The following is an 18,217-nucleotide window of genomic DNA, read 5'->3' on the forward strand; positions in this document are numbered from 1 at the left end:
GATAGATAGATAGATAGATAGATAGATAGATAGATAGATAGATAGAATCATCGCCTGGTGTGATCACCCCTTTTCCAACCAGGAAGAAGGGGTGAAAAGTAAAGGCCTCATGCACTGGGTGAGCAACTCAATGCAAGAAGTGGATGGGAGGCGAATTCCGGTGCCGTCTCTATTAGTTATAACTTTATTATGCGCATACCGAGTGGAAGTGTGTGGGGCGAGTGTCGAGGAGCACGTTTTGGAGAGGGGGACAAAGACCTATTTTATAATAAATGAACAAATGTCCACCAAAATACAATCTAGGGATATACATGTTGCAGTCATGGGTGGTGGCAAAGTGTGACATCTATCTATCCTCTTAATCTTTGGCCTCAATCCGAATATAATCCATCTAGTAAATATACAGTAGTACAGTCTTTTAGATGGAGCCTAAACTCCACATGTACAGCAGATACACAATGGAAGAGACCTATTACAATACCTACCTCTCAAGCATATATTTCACTATGTTCACAACTGAGCAGATATAGCTGATTGGCTTTTCTTTCTTAGACAGGAAAACCTGCTATCATTATCACAATAATAGTCAGGGCCAGGGAGATAACACATTTCTTTTGGTCAATAATACCGGATATCAAACCGCATTCTCCCACCGTGCAGTTGCCATTCATTCGTCACAATACAATCTTCTGTGTGTCCATGCAACATTCTGATTGGTGGCGGTCGGGCGGCGTTTTCAGGCAGGACATTTATTAACACAACTAAGTAGGCTAACATTTTGGTGAACATTATTGCAACACAATTTTCTACACTGAAAAGTGAAAAGAATGAAGGTGACTCATGTCAAATTGGCCTACTTGTCAAGGTAGAAAATTAACTTTAATGTGCTAATGTCAAGAATCTCAGTTTTGTATGTTCCTTTTCTTATGTGAACGTGTATGTTATTTGAATGCAGCTGTGACTCCGTCTCCAAGACAAATTTCTCCAATAAAGACCAATAAAGACAACCTTGAACCTTGAAGAAGATAACAATCTAATTGCCTATCATGACATGCCCAAAATATGGGCACCATGATAATAATAATATTAAATTAACCAGTTTGACTTATTAGTTATTATTATCATCATTGTTATTATGACTGTCTAGAGTATATGTATTATGTCTATCCTTTTTTAGACAAGCCCAAGAGATGGTTTCATGACAGGCACTATATGGCATCTCATTCAATCCAGGTCTACACATCCACTTGGCTAACAGAGTCCTCTAATAACACCTAAACCTCAATTTCAATCTGCTTTCTGACAAATCAGCTTTTGTGCAGCCTGACTGAACAATTCAACACAATGGACTAGGGGTTTGGCAGGCTCGCAATATTCCCCCATACAGTCAAAACATCACACATTAGAGACTGTTTAAAACAGAGTAGTGGATTTGGCCTGTTTAGCCTGTTTGGCCCGTTTAACTGTCCTCCTGCCAAGCTGTGAGGCTATTTACATTTCAACCCATGAAGAAAGCATCAGAGTCATTTTAACCACTTTAACCATTATTTAATACTTTGGCTATTCAAAAATAAAACAGCAGATACACTTGTAGAGAGCTGCTACTTTTGAAAAATCTTGAAAAACGACTTGGCATGGTCAGATGGGTCAAGGACTGAGGGTCATCCTCATCCTTGTCTCTCCAGTAGCATACCAGGAAAAGCACTTCCTAATCACAGTCACATTTGGTGGTGGATCATTCATGTTTTGGGCCTATTTAGCTGCCAGCAGCACAGAGGCTCTTGTCCAGATCAACTGTATATATAAAGGTTTCAGTCACCGTATCTACTTCTACCTTGGATATCAATCTGACATCTGTAAATGTATGTAAATGTCAAAGCCACAAGTAGACCTTTCAATGAGACAATGCAGAACACAAAATAAATGACCATTACAGTCTCTGCATCTAAACCCAAAACACTGAACTGAAGAGGGTTCATAAGCAGAAAGTTTTATTATGAATCTGGGACCCTTCATAATGGTAACAAAAAATATATATAATAACCAGTAAGACGCGGGAAGCGAACGCAGCTCGTACATATTTAAGTTGTCACCATGACTCAGCCATAACCATATAAGGAGTCCCCAAAGCAGCTCCATATATGGGCACAAAAGCGTGACACACAGACAGACAGACAGACAGACATGAGCTGCTAGGTCTCATAGTACGTGCTCACTGCGTTCGCAATAATAATAATAAATATATGGTATGTGCACATTCATTAAATATTGTAAATATGAAAATACAAAATGTGTTACATTTGAAATTATCGATTTATTTTTCTATAGTAATGTTGTGCACCTTATCAAGGGTGTCAACAGATTGCTATACTGTATGGATGATGTCTTTTTGTAAACCCAGACATTATCTCCCATTTCCAATGGAATCTTTTGCATTTGACTTGGATAAAAGAAAATAAGCTCTGTAGCAAACAAAGGCTTATGATATCCAGACATAATAATAATCCCCACTAATCCACACATGATTTTATATTTTATGATATCCAGACATAATAATAATCCCCACTAATCCACACATGATTTTTGAACCACACAAGCAATTAACGCTTGTGTGTAAAAGAAAAATGGCACAAACAGCTTAAAAAATAAACAGTTGTAACATTTTGTAGAACATTTTGTAGAACATTTTGTAGAACATTTTGTAGAAATTATTTTAGCCTTATTTTTTTAACAAATTTTAACTACAGACCTGGTTTTCTGCAAGCATTGAAAAATCACACTTGTGTGAAGTGAGGGCTGCTCTTATCTATTATAACAAGTGTAAACATGTCACAATCTATTATAACAAGTGTAAACATATCACGTGCGAAAAAGATGTGCCCACAAGCCAATGAAAACATGTGCGCAGTGCCCACAAGCCAACATGTGCGCCGTCTTCTAATTGGCCACACTAGCTCTCAGCTCCTCCCCCTTTGGCTCCAGTCCGCAGAGACATCGTCACGGAAGGAATTGGAACGATACAGAGAAGGAATTGGAACGATACAGAGAAGGAATTGGAACGATACAGAGAAGAAATTGGAACGATACAGAGAAGAAATTGGAACGATACAGAGAAGGAATTGGAACGATACAGAGAAGAAATTGGAACGATACAGAGAAGAAATTGGAACGATACAGAGAAGGAATTGGAACGATACAGAGAAGAAATTGGAACGATACAGAGAAGAAATTGGAACGATACAGAGAAGGAATTGGAACGATACAGAGAAGAAATTGGAACGATACAGAGAAGAAATTGGAACGATACAGAGAAGGAATTGGAACGATACAGAGAAGGAATTGGAACGATACAGAGAAGAAATTGGAACGATACAGAGAAGGAATTGGAACGATACAGAGAAGGAATTGGAACGATACAGAGAAGAAATTGGAACAATACTTCCCATAGTGCGCTGCAACGTAACTGGGATGAGCGGCCCGTTAGGGCCGCAAAATTCTAGTATACTTATATTTCTATATTTGGATGCAATGACAATGCGTGTCATCAGCCAATCACAACTCTCATAATAAAGGTTTTCCCGATTTTGCCACCATAACCCCAGATATCAACCCTGTAGTTTACCAGAAGCGGAACCAGTTGCTGCAGACATGTGTGGAATCTTTGCGTACATGAACTACCAAGTGCCGAGGTCTCGCCGGGAGATTCTCGACATCTTGCTCCAAGGCCTGTGGCGTCTGGAATACCGCGGCTACGACTCAGCCGGCGTCGGAATCGACGACGGCAGCAGCAACGACGGCAGGTCCATCCGCGTGATCAAGAAGAGCGGCAAGGTGAAGGCCCTGGACGAGGAGGTGCACAAGCAGCGGGACATGGACCTGGATGCCGTGCTCGACGTTCACGTGGGCATCGCCCACACCCGCTGGGCCACGCACGGCGCGCCCAGCACCGTCAACAGCCACCCGCAGAGCTCCGACAAGAACAACGAGTTCATCGTGGTCCACAACGGCATCGCCACCAACTACAAGGACCTGAGGAAGTTACTGGAAAGCAAGGACTACAAGTTCGAATCCGAGACAGACACGGAGACCGTCGCCAAGCTAATTAAGTATGTGTACGACAACCGGGAGAGCGACGACATGGCCTTCGCCACCCTGGTGGAGAGGGTGACCCAGCAGCTGGACGGCGCATTCGCCCTGGTCTTCAAGAGCGTCCACTACCCCGGCGAGGCGGTCGCCACCCGGAGGGGTAGCCCTCTTCTCATCGGGGTGAAGAGTGACCACAAGCTGACCATGGACCACGTGCCCATCATGTACCACTTCTCCGGCAAGGACAAGAGAGGCTGCACCACCATCCCCCGGACGGACAACCAGCCCACCTTCCTGTTCCCCGAGGACCAGGTGGCCGTGGAGTACTTTTTCGCGTCGGACGCCAGCGCCGTTATCGAGCACACCAACAAGGTGATCTTCTTGGAGGACGATGACGTGGCGGTCGTGCGAGACGGGCGCCTCTCCGTGCACCGGATAAAGCGCACGGTCGGGGACAACTCAGCGCGCGCCATCCAGACGCTGCAGATGGAGCTGCAGCAGATCATGAAGGGAAACTACGGCTCCTTCATGCAGAAGGAGATCTTTGAGCAGCCCGAGTCCATCGTCAACACCATGCGGGGACGCATTAATTTCGAGGACAACACGGTGACACTGGGCGGCCTCAAGGACCACATCAAGGCCATCCAGCGGTGCCGGCGGCTGATCCTGGTGGCCTGCGGGACCAGCTACCACGGGAGCCTGGCCACCCGGCAGATCATTGAGGAGCTGACGGAGCTGCCCGTCGCAGTGGAGCTGGCCAGCGACTTCCTGGACCGGAAAACGCCTGTGTACCGTGACGATGTCTGCTTCTTCATCAGCCAGTCGGGGGAGACGGCCGACACGCTCATGGCGCTGCGCTACTGCAAGGAGCGCGGCGCCCTGACCGTGGGCTTGACCAACACGGTGGGCAGCTCCATCTCCCGGGGCACCGACTGCGGTGTGCACCTCAACGCTGGGCCAGAGATCGGCGTGGCCAGCACCAAGGCCTACACCAGCCAGGTGGTGGCGCTGGTCATGTTTGCCCTGCTCATGTGCGATGACAGCATCTCCATGCAGCCGAGGCGGCGTCAGATCATCCAGGGCTTGAAGATACTCCCGGACCTCATCAAGGAGGTGCTGGGCCTGGATGACGAGATCCACAAGCTGGCCACGGAGCTCTACCAGGAGAAGAGTTTGCTGATCATGGGCCGAGGCTATCACTATGCCACCTGCCTGGAGGGGGCGCTGAAGATCAAGGAGATCACGTACATGCACTCGGAGGGCATCCTGGCGGGCGAGCTGAAGCACGGCCCGTTGGCGCTGGTGGACGGGATCATGCCCGTCATCATGATCATCATGAGGGACCAAACGTACGTCAAGTGTCAGAACGCCTTGCAGCAGGTGGTGGCGCGGCAGGGCCGGCCCATCATGATCTGCAACAGGGACGATCAGGAGACGATCAGGAACGCAGGCCGCACCATCCAGGTGCCGCGCTGCGTGGACTGTCTGCAGGGCATCCTAAGCATCATCCCGCTGCAGCTGCTCTCCTTCCACCTGGCCGTGCTGCGCGGTTACGACGTGGACTGTCCCAGGAACCTGGCCAAGTCTGTGACGGTGGAGTGAGCTCATTGGTGGACAGTAAAGGCCTATTCATACTCTAGTCATCATACATTTTCATACATCACATTCCGTACTCAGCCAATCACATCACGCAAAGCTGGGTGTCAAAGATTCATGGAAATCGGGTTTCAGGACTGCAAATTGTAAAACTATAATTTACAGTAGTGTATCGTTCACTATGAAACCCAGGAAAACAATAATAGCAATTTTGGTTGGCCTAAATAGGAACGGGAGTTGTTATGCTAACACATGAATTCAACCGTTTTTCATCAAGCATCCAATTAAACTCACTTGAAATATTTTAACATCACACCTCGAATCAAGTTAGCACATAACAAATACTCTCTGTCCTTGTTGTACTGCTGTAACCTTGGACAAAGGTATATGAACATAAAAATCGCACTCGTGATAAGTGAGGGGCGCCCACTGTCTGCCACAGCCACATGATGTCACAACAGGTTTTAATTTTCTTCTTCAAAACATTAATAGTCCATATATTGGCTGCCACATGACATCACGAGTGGTGCTGTTTTTCTCTCTTTTTGTTTCAAGCATTAAAAGTCCATAGACTTGGCTTGCTGCCACATGACGGAATTATTGAAAGCCAAATGTTGGAGGGGCTAGCGCTCCTCAAAAAGGGAATACATTGGAATATCAAAGAAGCCCATGTGGGATCCTTTCACGTTTGGGCCCAAAGTGGTGCCATCACAGCAGGTCATCCAGAAATGATCTGCCTATGTTGCACTGGCACAGTGGCAGTAATGATCTGCCTATGTGGCACAGTGGCAGTAATGATCTGCCTATGTGGCACAGTGGCAGTAATGATCTGCCTATGTGGCACAGTGGCAGTAATGATCTGCCTATGTGGCACAGTGGCAGTAATGATCTGCCTATGTGGCACAGTGGCAGTAATGATCTGCCTATGTGGCACAGTGGCAGTAATGATCTGCCTATGTGGCACAGTGGCAGTAATGATCTGCCTATGTGGCACAGTGGCAGTAATGATCTGCCTCTGTGGCACAGTGGCAATATAATGATCTGCCTATGTGGCACAGTGGCAGTAATGATCTGCCTATGTGGCACAGTGGCAGTAATGATCTGCCTATGTGGCACAGTGGCAGTAATGATCTGCCTATGTGGCACAGTGGCAGTAATGATCTGCCTCTGTGGCACAGTGGCAGTAATGATCTACCTATGTGGCACAGTGGCAGTAATGATCTGCCTATGTGGCACAGTGGCAGTATAATGATCTGCCTATGTGGCACAGTGGCAGTAATGATCTCCTATGTGGCACAGTGGCAGTAATGATCTCCTATGTGGCACAGTGGCAGTAATGATCTGCCTATGTGGCACAGTGGCAGTAATGATCTGCCTATGTGGCACAGTGGCAGTAATGATCTGCCTATGTGGCACAGTGGCAGTAATGATCTGCCTATGTGGCACAGTGGCAGTAATGATCTGCCTATGTGGCACAGTGGCAGTAATGATCTGCCTATGTGGCACAGTGGCAACAATAAGCTCTGATGCTCCTCACTGTCCAATTGGGAGGTGTAAACTGTATACCATCATTCAGTGAGGCTGGGCTATTCATTATTTTGGAACATAAGCCTGGTTCATACGGAATCAGGCAGAATTTTGTACGCAACAATGCCAGTGTCCCGTACTAAAAACAGCCGATCTACAAGCTCACAATGCTATGCGCTGCAATGCAATGTGAACTTGTAGATCAGATCTTTTTGGTGCGCGACAGGCTTACGTTACGTACGCGTGGGAGGATCCCTCCGAACGCTGCCTGTGCACTCAGCTGCAGCGTGGGCTACAAACTGCACCGGCAGTAAAACATTATGCAACCACTAGGCTTTTGTGTATGGTGGAAACGTAACCAAGGCAACAGGATTCAGTGCTTGAGAAGAGGAACCACCACTGGTTGGAGGGGGGGGAAGAGTGCAATGGATAATACTGGGTGGATGTCTCTGGAGGGTGGAAACACTGTGCATGTGAGTGCGTGTGTGAGTGCGTGCGTGCGTGCGTATTTCATTACACCTCCTGAGTATTTAGTATTTCCTGAGTTTTCCCTCACACTTCACTGTACACAGCACTGATATATTCTGTCCTGGGCTGTAAACGCTATCAGGTATTCATGACAAGGTAAACAATGCAACGGATGAATGGTCTAAAAATATCCACTCTGACAACTTCAATGAAATGTATTTAGGGAACTAAATGTTTTCCATGCTTGACAACCGAGACAATTTAAAAGGCCAAGTGCACAAATGTGAGAATTTAAAGTTCCAGTTAAAACCTCAGGAAAATGTAGCATTGCTCATCCTTCTACTAACTACACAGTCAGTGAACCCCTGCTTTCATTATCACAAGCTAAAGCCGGCTCAAACGCACTAGGACAGATCTGCAACCATGCACGTCCCAATGCCCCTCTGCATCGGTCTGTGAAATAAAGAAAGGCAAAGGATTTACACAATACGAAAATCTGTGGGTGTGCCCGCCAACCCAAAATGTTTTAACCGTGCAATGATGTTTAGCCAACAATGACTCAATCATTCAGGTAATGACAGTGATTATTATAATGAAGAAAAGTTTAGAAAACATACAGGTCTACTATGATATGTGGTAATTCAATACTGTGCCTCCAAATATATAGATCCATCAGACTAGAACAACCTATCCTGTTTATTTAGCTCCATTATCTACTTCCATGTCTTTAAACTAAGCATCTCGTTTTACTTAGATCAACATCTTGCTATTGTTTCTACTTGACATAATCATGGAAATGTGTTCTCTAACGTGCAGGTGCAGTTTGTCTTCATTTGTATATACCTTTGAATGGGTATGTGTACACATGCTACATTTACTGTATGCATTTTGGGGGTAGTCAGGGAGCGTGGGAGTGGCTGGGGCTGAGAGAGCTTTTATCGGTGTTCGTATGGATGTATTTGTGTTGTATTGTTTTGTGTATTGTATTTTCTATTAAAGGTCCTCCTCGAAAATGAGTTGATTCATGATCTCAAGGGGTTTATCCTTCTAGTAAACGTACATGTATTGACACCAGGAGTGTCCTTTTCTTTCAGAGGAAGGATCGGCACATTGGCACGGTTGCAACGTCTAACTATGAGCTACATGACTGGAAAAGAAAGCCACAATAAGAGCAGGTATCCAGTGTTTGCACTCGTCTGCACTCACAGTGAAAGGCCATTCAGCATGTCACTGGAATGTCACTCACCTCCCCCATGCTTAAAGGCAACAGTGGACACATTGTAACTGGAGGTAAGAGGTATAACAAACCAAACTCACAGGGAAAGCTTAAATTCAGCAGCATCCAGAGCAGTTCTCCTTCACAATCTTCAGCTTAGCGATAAGACAAAAGTATGCCATCTGGTGAACACAATTAAGGTCATGACCCGCCGCTGCTCTATCAGACCATGGGAACAGCTAGCCTTACAGTGACTTATCCTTAAAGAGAATCAATTAGATAGATACCCAGCAACAGCTGAGGAGAGATGTGGAACAATAGGATGAGTTGAGGAAGTAAAGTACAATCAACGATGCCATCTTTCTTAGAATGTACAGTAGCAATCATCTCTCTGTAGCACATACATTTGATCAACTCAGGTTTGAGGTTGACTTGGGTCGTAATGTGTAAACTGGTTTGAGGTTGACTTGGGTCGTAATGTGTAAACTGGTTTGAGGTTGACTTGGGTCGTAATGTGTAAACTGGTTTGAGGTTGACTTGGGTCGTAATGTGTAAACTGGTTTGAGGTTGACTTGGGTCGTAATGTGTAAACTGGTTTGAGGTTGACTTGGGTCGTAATGTGTAAACTGGTTTGCGGTTGACTTGGGTCGTAATGTGTAAACTGGTTTGCGGTTGACTTGGGTCGTAATGTGTAAACTGGTTTGCGGTTGACTTGGGTCGTAATGTGTAAACTGGTTTGAGGTTGACTTGGGTCGTAATGTGTAAACTGGTTTGAGGTTGACTTGGGTCGTAATGTGTAAACTGGTTTGAGGTTGACTTGGGTCGTAATGTGTAAACTGGTTTGAGGTTGACTTGGGTCGTAATGTGTAAACTGGTTTGAGGTTGACTTCGGTCGTAATGTGTAAACAGGTTCAGTGAGAACAGGTTCTGGTAGAGTTGTCTAAACGTTTTTAACACTGACAAGACAGCTGGCGCAATTGAGGCAGACAAAGAGGAGACAGTTGAAGAGATACTATAAAGAGAAAGGATTTGTTTAAGCTAGCTTGGATATTGTTTCTGTCGGGCAGAAACCGTTACTTTTCAGTTAATGGAATCCTGTGTTCCAAAGGATCCGATCTAGTTGTCTACGCCAGGCCGTCGGCGAGTTACAGAGACTATGTTTCGCACCCTGACCGACCGACCGCCCGTCCGCCCGCCACGCAAATCGGTACACATTATCTCTATAGTCATGTAATCAAGACGGATCTGTCCGATTTTTCATATTGGAAAATTTCGAACATTGCTAGGCCACAATAACCTACCTGAACTGGCGGAGACCTGTGCTCGGAGGAGCGCTTTTTCAATGTATTAGTTACAAGCTTGTGTGAATATTTTTCAATGGTTACATTTTATAAAACTGAGTTACAGACTTAATCACTGTCAACCTGGCGTCCTTATAGTGGTATAAAATATAGTGTTAATTCTATGAAAAACTAAAAATAATATGGAGATAGATAGGCAGCTTCTATCTGACAGCGACGATATTAGACACAAACAGAAGCACAAGCTGTGCCAGACTCAAGAGACAAGACGGTGGTAGCTGTCAGCGAGGCATGGTGGTGGCTGTGGTGGGCATCAGCTGGTCCATCTGTCATCTCCTTCTTTATTTCCTCCCTCTGTGTTCTTAGCCCAGGCCCCCATATGCGTACTGAAACTGACATTCCGCTGGTTTCGAGGTGGTTAACTCTGTCACCGTGACCGCAGTGGGTGCTCGAAGGCACACAGACTGGTTTTGTAAGTTTCGAGAAAAACATTAGCGGCAGCTTGACACTCAACCCTCCGTCTCTGCTGTCAGTGCCTCTGGAATGAGAACCTTTTAGACGCAGGTGAGACGGGCAGATGAGGTGCATTCCGACACTCATGTAACCTTAACCCTAACGACACTGTTTTGTGAAAATAGCAGATCTACAAGCTCACAGCACGTCACATCGCAATGCGCTGTGAGCTTGTAGAACTGCTATTTTCACCCTTTCTGAACACCACCATCATACAACAAAGTATAATAAAGGGTGAAGTGGATAATTAAAGGAATCGATTTAGTAAGTAATCGATTAGAATTGTTTGTGATATATAAGAAATGTGAAAAATGAATGTCACGCACACAGTTCCAGACCCACAGGAACGCACCCAGGGTGCCGACCCGATTCCGGCGAGCCCCGTGTCGGGGTCCCTGTACTGTACTGTACTGTACTGTACTGTACTGTACTGTACTGTACTGTACTGTACTGTACTGTACTGCCTCAACCATGCTGTTTTCGTGCTCAGACGCACCCACCCACCCACACATAGCTCCGTAAGGGAGTGGTTGTACCACTCAAAAATATATAATAATAATCCATCCATTAACGTACATGAGCAAGATTAATTTGGTTATTGGTTCCAATTTTCTAAATATCGGTTTTGATATATTTTATTGCCCCAACTCTAACCTGCACCCATTTAACATTAAACTAATTTAACTCAACCAAGCCTTCCCGTTCCAGCAACGATGCAGACACAATCAAATATACAACAATGGCATTGTGTGGTGACTCAACAGTGAGCTGATGTTTTGTCAATTGTGGTTTGTAGGGGTGAAGATCGGATTCTCGACACACTCAGCAGAACTATGCAGATTATGCAGGGTGACATGTGATGACCTGCCAAGAGAAAGGACGAGGGAAACGTGGCTATCCTCTTGCTATCACAGCCTCTCAGTCTGCATGCTTGACTAACCACAGTTCTCTCTTCATTGACCACAATGGCCTGTCAGCAGTACACACCCCCCCACCCTCAAAACGCTTGCGCGCTGCACGCACACTCACACGCTCTTGCTATTCACCCGCTAACACAGTTGGCAGGATTCCAATTATCCTCCATTGACAGTGCAGATTAATTCTGGAAAATTATACTCCTCGAGGATTTGTCTCTTTTTTTCTTACTTTCCAGCAAATTGCAACAAGTCAGTTTGGTTTGGTGCTGTCAAAAGGCTTAAAGGGATTGTGACATTAAAAAAAAAGTTTTTGTAATTCTTCTTAATTTCTTTTAGCTTTTCTGAGCTCAATTGCACCCAAAACACCTGAACTTTTAACATTCAGTAGATTTTCTGTGGTCTGGGGTTTTCAGATTGTCCTGCCGTTTGTGATGTCACAGCCTGCAAATGTCACTGTTTTCACAGTTTGCCCGTTTTCATTGCAGCTCAAAAGGCTTCCAAACCCCAGCGAAAACTCCGGACCACAGACAATCCACTGAATGTTCAAAGTTCAGGTTTTTTGGGTGTAATTGAGGTCATAAAACCTAAAAGAAAAACGAAACATTAATGAAAATTAATGAAACCTTTAAGGCATTCAAGCTTAAAAACTCAACCATGTTCTAAAACGTATTTATGCTTTGTCGCATGCCAAAAATAGCAGATTTGTAGATTGTAGATCTGCTATTTTCGCCATGCAACCGTTATCCGACACCGTCATATGATGGATTATAGATGATGCATTAGGTGGCCTGGTGAACATAACGTTACCTCCCTGTCACTACTGTTTTGAATTGGCTGGCTGGTTGCATTCCTGGCCCGTACAGTGACAGTCCCCTCTCAGCTTTGCCCTGTGTATGACATAACTATGCACCTAGATGTTACCACTTGGATTTGAACCCGGATCTCCTTCTGGCTGCGCGAGGATCCAAAACATATCCCACGCTTGACCAAAAGGGATTATGGAGTAAATGTACGGGAGTCTTCATTTCCCGGCTCCGCAGAACACAAACAACTCAGTAAAAATAAAACAGACAACAAGAAACAGTATTGCTAACAACTTGTTGTTGTGGCACCACAGCAACAGATGTGAATCTCTGGTACGATGTGGTTAGGTTGTCTCTCCCTCTGCATGCCCCCCAGTGGGATGTAGGTCACCAGCTGCAAAGTGGTCTACAAGTAGTTTAAATGCATGGCATTGGAGAGTGCTAGGGTGTGACTAAACAAATTATCAGTATTTAAATATTAGCATATGTTTTCTATGGTCTAACCACTTAAACTCTCTAGTCCCCCGTCCCCCCGTCCCCCCCCCCCATCTACGGTATCTCTTCTGCAAAAATCTACAAGCTTACAACATTGTGCGCTTGTAGATCAGTTAATTGTGACGAATGTCCTCCCCAAAATTAGGGATTCTAGGGTTAAAGTGGTTAAGAGGAGAAGATGATAAGCTCATACATATCTTGGGGAAAGAAAAAAAAGAGTGTACAAATGGAACCAAATGGACCAGAGTTACAGACCTAATTATGGTCATTCAGGGCTCTCTGTGTTTTCTGTAATATTATTGTCCACTAATTTTGTCTGTGGCAAAAAAATAGGCTAAAATGACCACAAGCTAGCATGGCGATGACCTCTGCCTGGTTAATGGACATAAACGTTTTCACTTGTTTAATCCCAAAGGGATTTGTTGAAGGTTTGGACTTTATTCCAATAGGAAAATAGGGTTATATTTTCAGGCAAAATCGTGCAGGCCTACAAACAAGATTGAGAAAGATAAGCCTTAGTGGTCAAGGTCAAAGCCTTCTGAATTAACCACTGAGGCTAATGTGAAGGCATAACATTAGTTAACCTTGAACTCTGATGAGACTTGCATCAAAGAAATACATCTTTATGACTGTAACAACAACAATCACTCTGTGAGCTTCAGAGGGGTTTTAGCAACAGGGGTTGGCTGCGTAGTTAACAACGTAAACCCGATTATGGTTGACCAGTCCTTCAGGGGGGCGTACAATCTATTCTACGGTGATGCTCAGCCAAGACCCGCCCTTGGCCGCCTCTGATTGGCCGCTTCCAAACTAAACACAATATAAACAATGGGAGAAGGGTGGGGCCGAGAAAGGCCCTTATTGTGGGGAAAGCTTTCACTGAAAATAGACGATCTACATTCTCACAACGCCTTGAAACTCAACACGTTCTGAGTGACGTGACCTTGTCGATCTGCTATTTTCAATGCAACCTATCCCCACAATATGGATGCTAGGGTTTAAGTGGTTAAAGCAGGTTTTGGTGAAATCAAGCATTCCAAAGCAGACTTGGCGTCAGTGAGAGGCTTAACTCACCGCCACTTATAATTCCCTACTCTGCCAAACTAAATGCATTTCATTCCAATTCCAGACGGAGTCAAGACTGGAATACACCCAGATCAAAAGGAATTACAGAGCCGGTCACACCGCTGTAATCTAGCCAATGAACACATAGGCTCAGTGACTTTCATCATAAACAGTCAGGTCCCTTGATCAACCCCACCTGTTTTGTGAGTATCAACTTATGAATCAACTCATGAGCAGCATGGTGTTCAATTTAAGATGACGTCCAGCAATTTCCCTGGTTGAGCATTTTAATAACATAGCCACGTTGTTAGGGTTATTGAATGTGTATGAACTTGTGCTGCACTTGCATTGATCCCTTCTCATACTGTGCAACAGGAGACCAAAAATATTCAGATTCTGCAAATGACTAAACCAGCTCAACCTTGCCTCGCTCTCTTTTTTATCTTAATCTCTAGTATCTCTGTCAAGAAGATTATATTTGCACCACTGTCTGTCTGTGACCAACATATAAAGTAGCAAATGGATTGCAATGAAATGTGCTGTGCACTTTCATGCTCCCAAGAGGAAGAAATGTATTGATTTTAGTGACCTTTTTCTCTAGCACCACCATCTGACCAAAATTTTAATTTTGAATTAAGTGTACCTCCCAAATGCTTAGTCGTACAAAACCATGAACATTCATGGTTCTGAGATGTAGCAGAAACCTATTGATTTTGGTGAACCCATGACCTTTTGTCTAGTTCCACTGTCAGCATTCAAATGAGAAAATTGGGAGATTTTTAGATTAATTAATATTAATATTTTATGTCGGACTATACCACTTATGACTTAGTCTCCCATTGGCCTTAGTCTCCTATTGGCTTAGAAGCCAGCCAATCATGAAAATCTCGCCACTACATCACCACTAGTCCTCTGGGTGTTTGTTGACAGTTGACACCTGTAAAAATGCTATTATATGAGCTGTAAAAAACACTTATGATATGATATGATGATTATCATTCCCGTTATAGCAGGCAACCCAACCAAGAATCTCTAGAATCTCCTCCTGAGCAAGACTGCAGTGGGCAATCGACCCAGACTGGAACAAGTCCCAAACAAGACCTATCGCACTCGCGTAGGCATCTACTTTGCTTCCAGGCAGAAATTCAATACCATTAGACACGGCTCCCCAACCTTCTCTATTACCAGTGCAGCTGAATGAAGCCACTACCAAATTCAGCAGTGCCCCTTAGTGCAGAAAGTTGAGTGCTGAACTGAGAAGCAGCATAGCACGACAGCCCCCAGAGAATAGAACACAATTGGTTGACTATCACAGGTATGGGGTACATGCCTTCATATCAGAGAGCCTTTCATTTCCATGTTTGCAGCAGTCATTTGAGAAGCATTGAATGATGCCGAGTGCCTACCATAGGGTAAAACACATTTAGAATGTTCAAATAACCTAATCTAATTTCAAATGCATTTGAGAGATCATGCTTCATCGTTAACCTACAAAATAAAAAGAAGAAATCTGTTATTATTTCAGCAAAAATGGTTTCATTTCAGACTAGGATTAGGAAATCAATATCTTCCTCAGTCATTTAGAATTTTAACACTCACAGGTTTATAATAACATTCAGGATTTGATATAGCTTGCTTCATGCATCGTAGCCTACCTATCATCTGTCAAGCACAATGCACTCACCAACTCTGCTCTGTAGATGGTGTTGGGATTTGCCACATGTAAGAGCAATTTGTCATTTATGCACACCTGTCTTCCACGGCAAAAAAGTCATTGCGACAGCAGAGTCCATATTTTTTAACCCCATCTCTCAACATCTTTCATCCCTTTGCAAATGGACACCTTGCAACAACACATGAATTCGACTACTAGTGAGCCCTGTAAACTCAGCAACAGAAGTTTGAAAACGTAACTTTGGTCCTTTCTCCACTTTAACGCATTGACGCAACCTATACGATTACGTTGTTCTACCTTCGATGCCGGCACGCTCTCACCACTGAAAAAAGTTGTTCTCAAAGTCGTTAATTTCAAGGACCCACAAATGAATATGTACAGTATGTGGCCATGCAAGAATTTGTTTTGGTTAAAAATGTTCCAGATGTTTCTAACTTTTTCGAGATTTTTGCAGCACGTTGTGAGCTTGTAGATTGGCCATTTTGAAATAGCTAATGCAATTGTGGATAAAGCGGTTAAACAAGTTTTCATGCTGTATTAACTTATTTTTTGGGGGACAACCTGAAACCCTCTCAGGGTCGCCTAGGGGTCCCTGGACCACACTTTAAGAACCACTGCAATAACCAACACTAACAATGAGAACATCAATCAGCGCCAGTCAGGCATATCTCACTGTGTGGGATGAGTATGTGCGTGTTGACCCATGCAGACTGCACAAGTGTGCAAGAAAATGTATTTGTCTGTGTAAATGTCTGTGTGTGTGTGTGTGTGTGTGTGTGTGTGTGTGTGTGTGCGTGCATGTGTGTGTGCGTGTGCATATGTGAGAGAGAGAATGTGTGTGCCTGCATGTGCAAGTGTTGATGACCCATGCATGTTTACTCATGTGTAACCCGCATGTGTGTCTATGAACACTGCCATCTAAATACTGTGTGTGTGTGTGTGTGTGTGTGTGTGTGTGTGTGTGTGTGTGGGCATTTGTTAAATGAACTGAATTTAAAAGCCCTTTGCATACATTGAGGGCACCAACATACCGTTGCACCATGGGACCATCTATATATACAATTGAGACGGTAACAATTTGTGAACGGCGAGCACACACTTAATGCACAGTTCAGTTGGGAAAGTCACAGGCCGCGACGCAGGAGGAAGCGCCGCCTACGCCCGTGCTCCACAGCTGCGATACGTCACCGACCCTACCCCTCCGTCTTCGACAGTAACGCACAACTTTCATGGAGAAACAACAACACGGAGCAGCAGCCACACGACATTCACGGAGAAACACAGAACAACAACACAACCTGCCCAGTGCCCAGCACGGGAAACCCACAGTCAGTGGGCAAAGATAAAGTGTGTGTGTGTCTCACTCCGATCACACTGTGACACACACATGCATGGCGTTAGGCGGGTCGAGCTTCTATCGTTTACATAAAACACGTCTGAATTGAAGATTCATCATTAGCCTTCTACCATAGCAAATAAAATGGAAGTTCAAATGGCACTCATATAGTAGCCTTCTAACCGGTGACAAAGGCAATGGCCACCTCAATGACCCGTGGGGTCTCCAGCTATCCATCACCACTATCAATCATTTTGAGTGATAGTTATTATAGGAACCAGGTTTGTCACTCTGACAGTGTACACATTTGGCTCCTTTGTACACTCTCAGAGTTATGGGGGTCTAAGACTTAAATGCATATCAAGATGGGGGTCATTAATAAAGAAAGAAATGGGGGGGGGGAAGAACCACTGCCTAGGGCCCTAGGCTATGCTGTAAGTGTGAAATGCAAAACTTACCTCCCGAGCTCATTTCCAATTTCGTAAAATTCCTCAACATTTTGCTGGTTGAAAATGGTCATATTGTCGCGGCGTTTCCTGCTCCAGGGACGCTTCTTCCAAACCCACACTGACCTCCTCCTCACAACAGCAACATCCCTCCCTGTCAGCCTCTGGACAGGTTACTGACAGTCTTCCGCATACTTGGAGCTTTCAAATGAAAACAAATGGGGAAATGCAGACAATAGTATAATTTAGTACACAATTAACTCCCACATAGTATGCAAGTGATCCACTTCAACAAAAGAGCGGTGAACCTGCACCTTTTGGCTACGTCACGGATCCTATAATTGATTTTCTCTCCTCTGCTTTACAAAGAGAGGTTATGTTAATACATGGCATGATGTGCTTGTGCTCTTATTTTAAAAGATGTGGTCATTAAGCTCGTCTGTGTCGCTGCATAATTGTTGGTATTGGATCGCATTTCCCTGAAAAGCCTCACGTAGTTACCAGAACACGGGTTTTGGCACCACTACACTACTACTCCTTTGCTTTTATTCCAGTAAAGAAAACGAGTGCTCGTCCATGGATCTTTTGCGCAGCAGCGCAGGTGTCTATCAAATTATAGCCTAAACTGTATATTTTTCTTCTTCTTTTAACTCTCAGCCGCCCAACAACCGAATGCCCACATTCGTTATCAAAGCACTGGCTTTACAAAATGTTTTAAAACCTGACTCGCCCCTTGTAGAACCGTGATAGCCCAACGTTATCAGATCACATTT

At 44.5% G+C, this 18,217-nt stretch overlaps 2 protein-coding genes across 2 annotated transcripts in view; one reads left to right on the forward strand and one right to left on the reverse strand.

The window, feature by feature from the left end:
* dapk1 (death-associated protein kinase 1) overlaps positions 1 to 18,217 on the reverse strand; it is an 83,707-nt gene that overhangs the window by 65,297 nt on the left and 193 nt on the right. Inside the window, exon 2 of the mRNA XM_080766663.1 lies at positions 17,457 to 17,645. Coding sequence (XP_080622789.1) covers positions 17,457 to 17,518 — 62 coding nt within the window. The 5' untranslated portion in view covers positions 17,519 to 17,645. The remainder of the gene's footprint in view (positions 1 to 17,456; positions 17,646 to 18,217) is intronic.
* Positions 3,649 to 5,688, forward strand: LOC308316467 (glutamine--fructose-6-phosphate aminotransferase [isomerizing] 1-like; the record flags this gene model as incomplete). Its single annotated transcript, XM_080765108.1, has 1 exon — positions 3,649 to 5,688. The coding sequence occupies one exon, from the start codon at positions 3,649 to 3,651 to the stop codon at positions 5,686 to 5,688; it is 2,040 nt and encodes a 679-aa protein (XP_080621234.1).

Source organism: Protomyctophum bolini, assembly GCF_963924005.1.
Source record: "Protomyctophum bolini genome assembly, chromosome: 6".
In the NCBI taxonomy this organism is placed as follows: Eukaryota; Metazoa; Chordata; class Actinopteri; order Myctophiformes; family Myctophidae; genus Protomyctophum; species Protomyctophum bolini.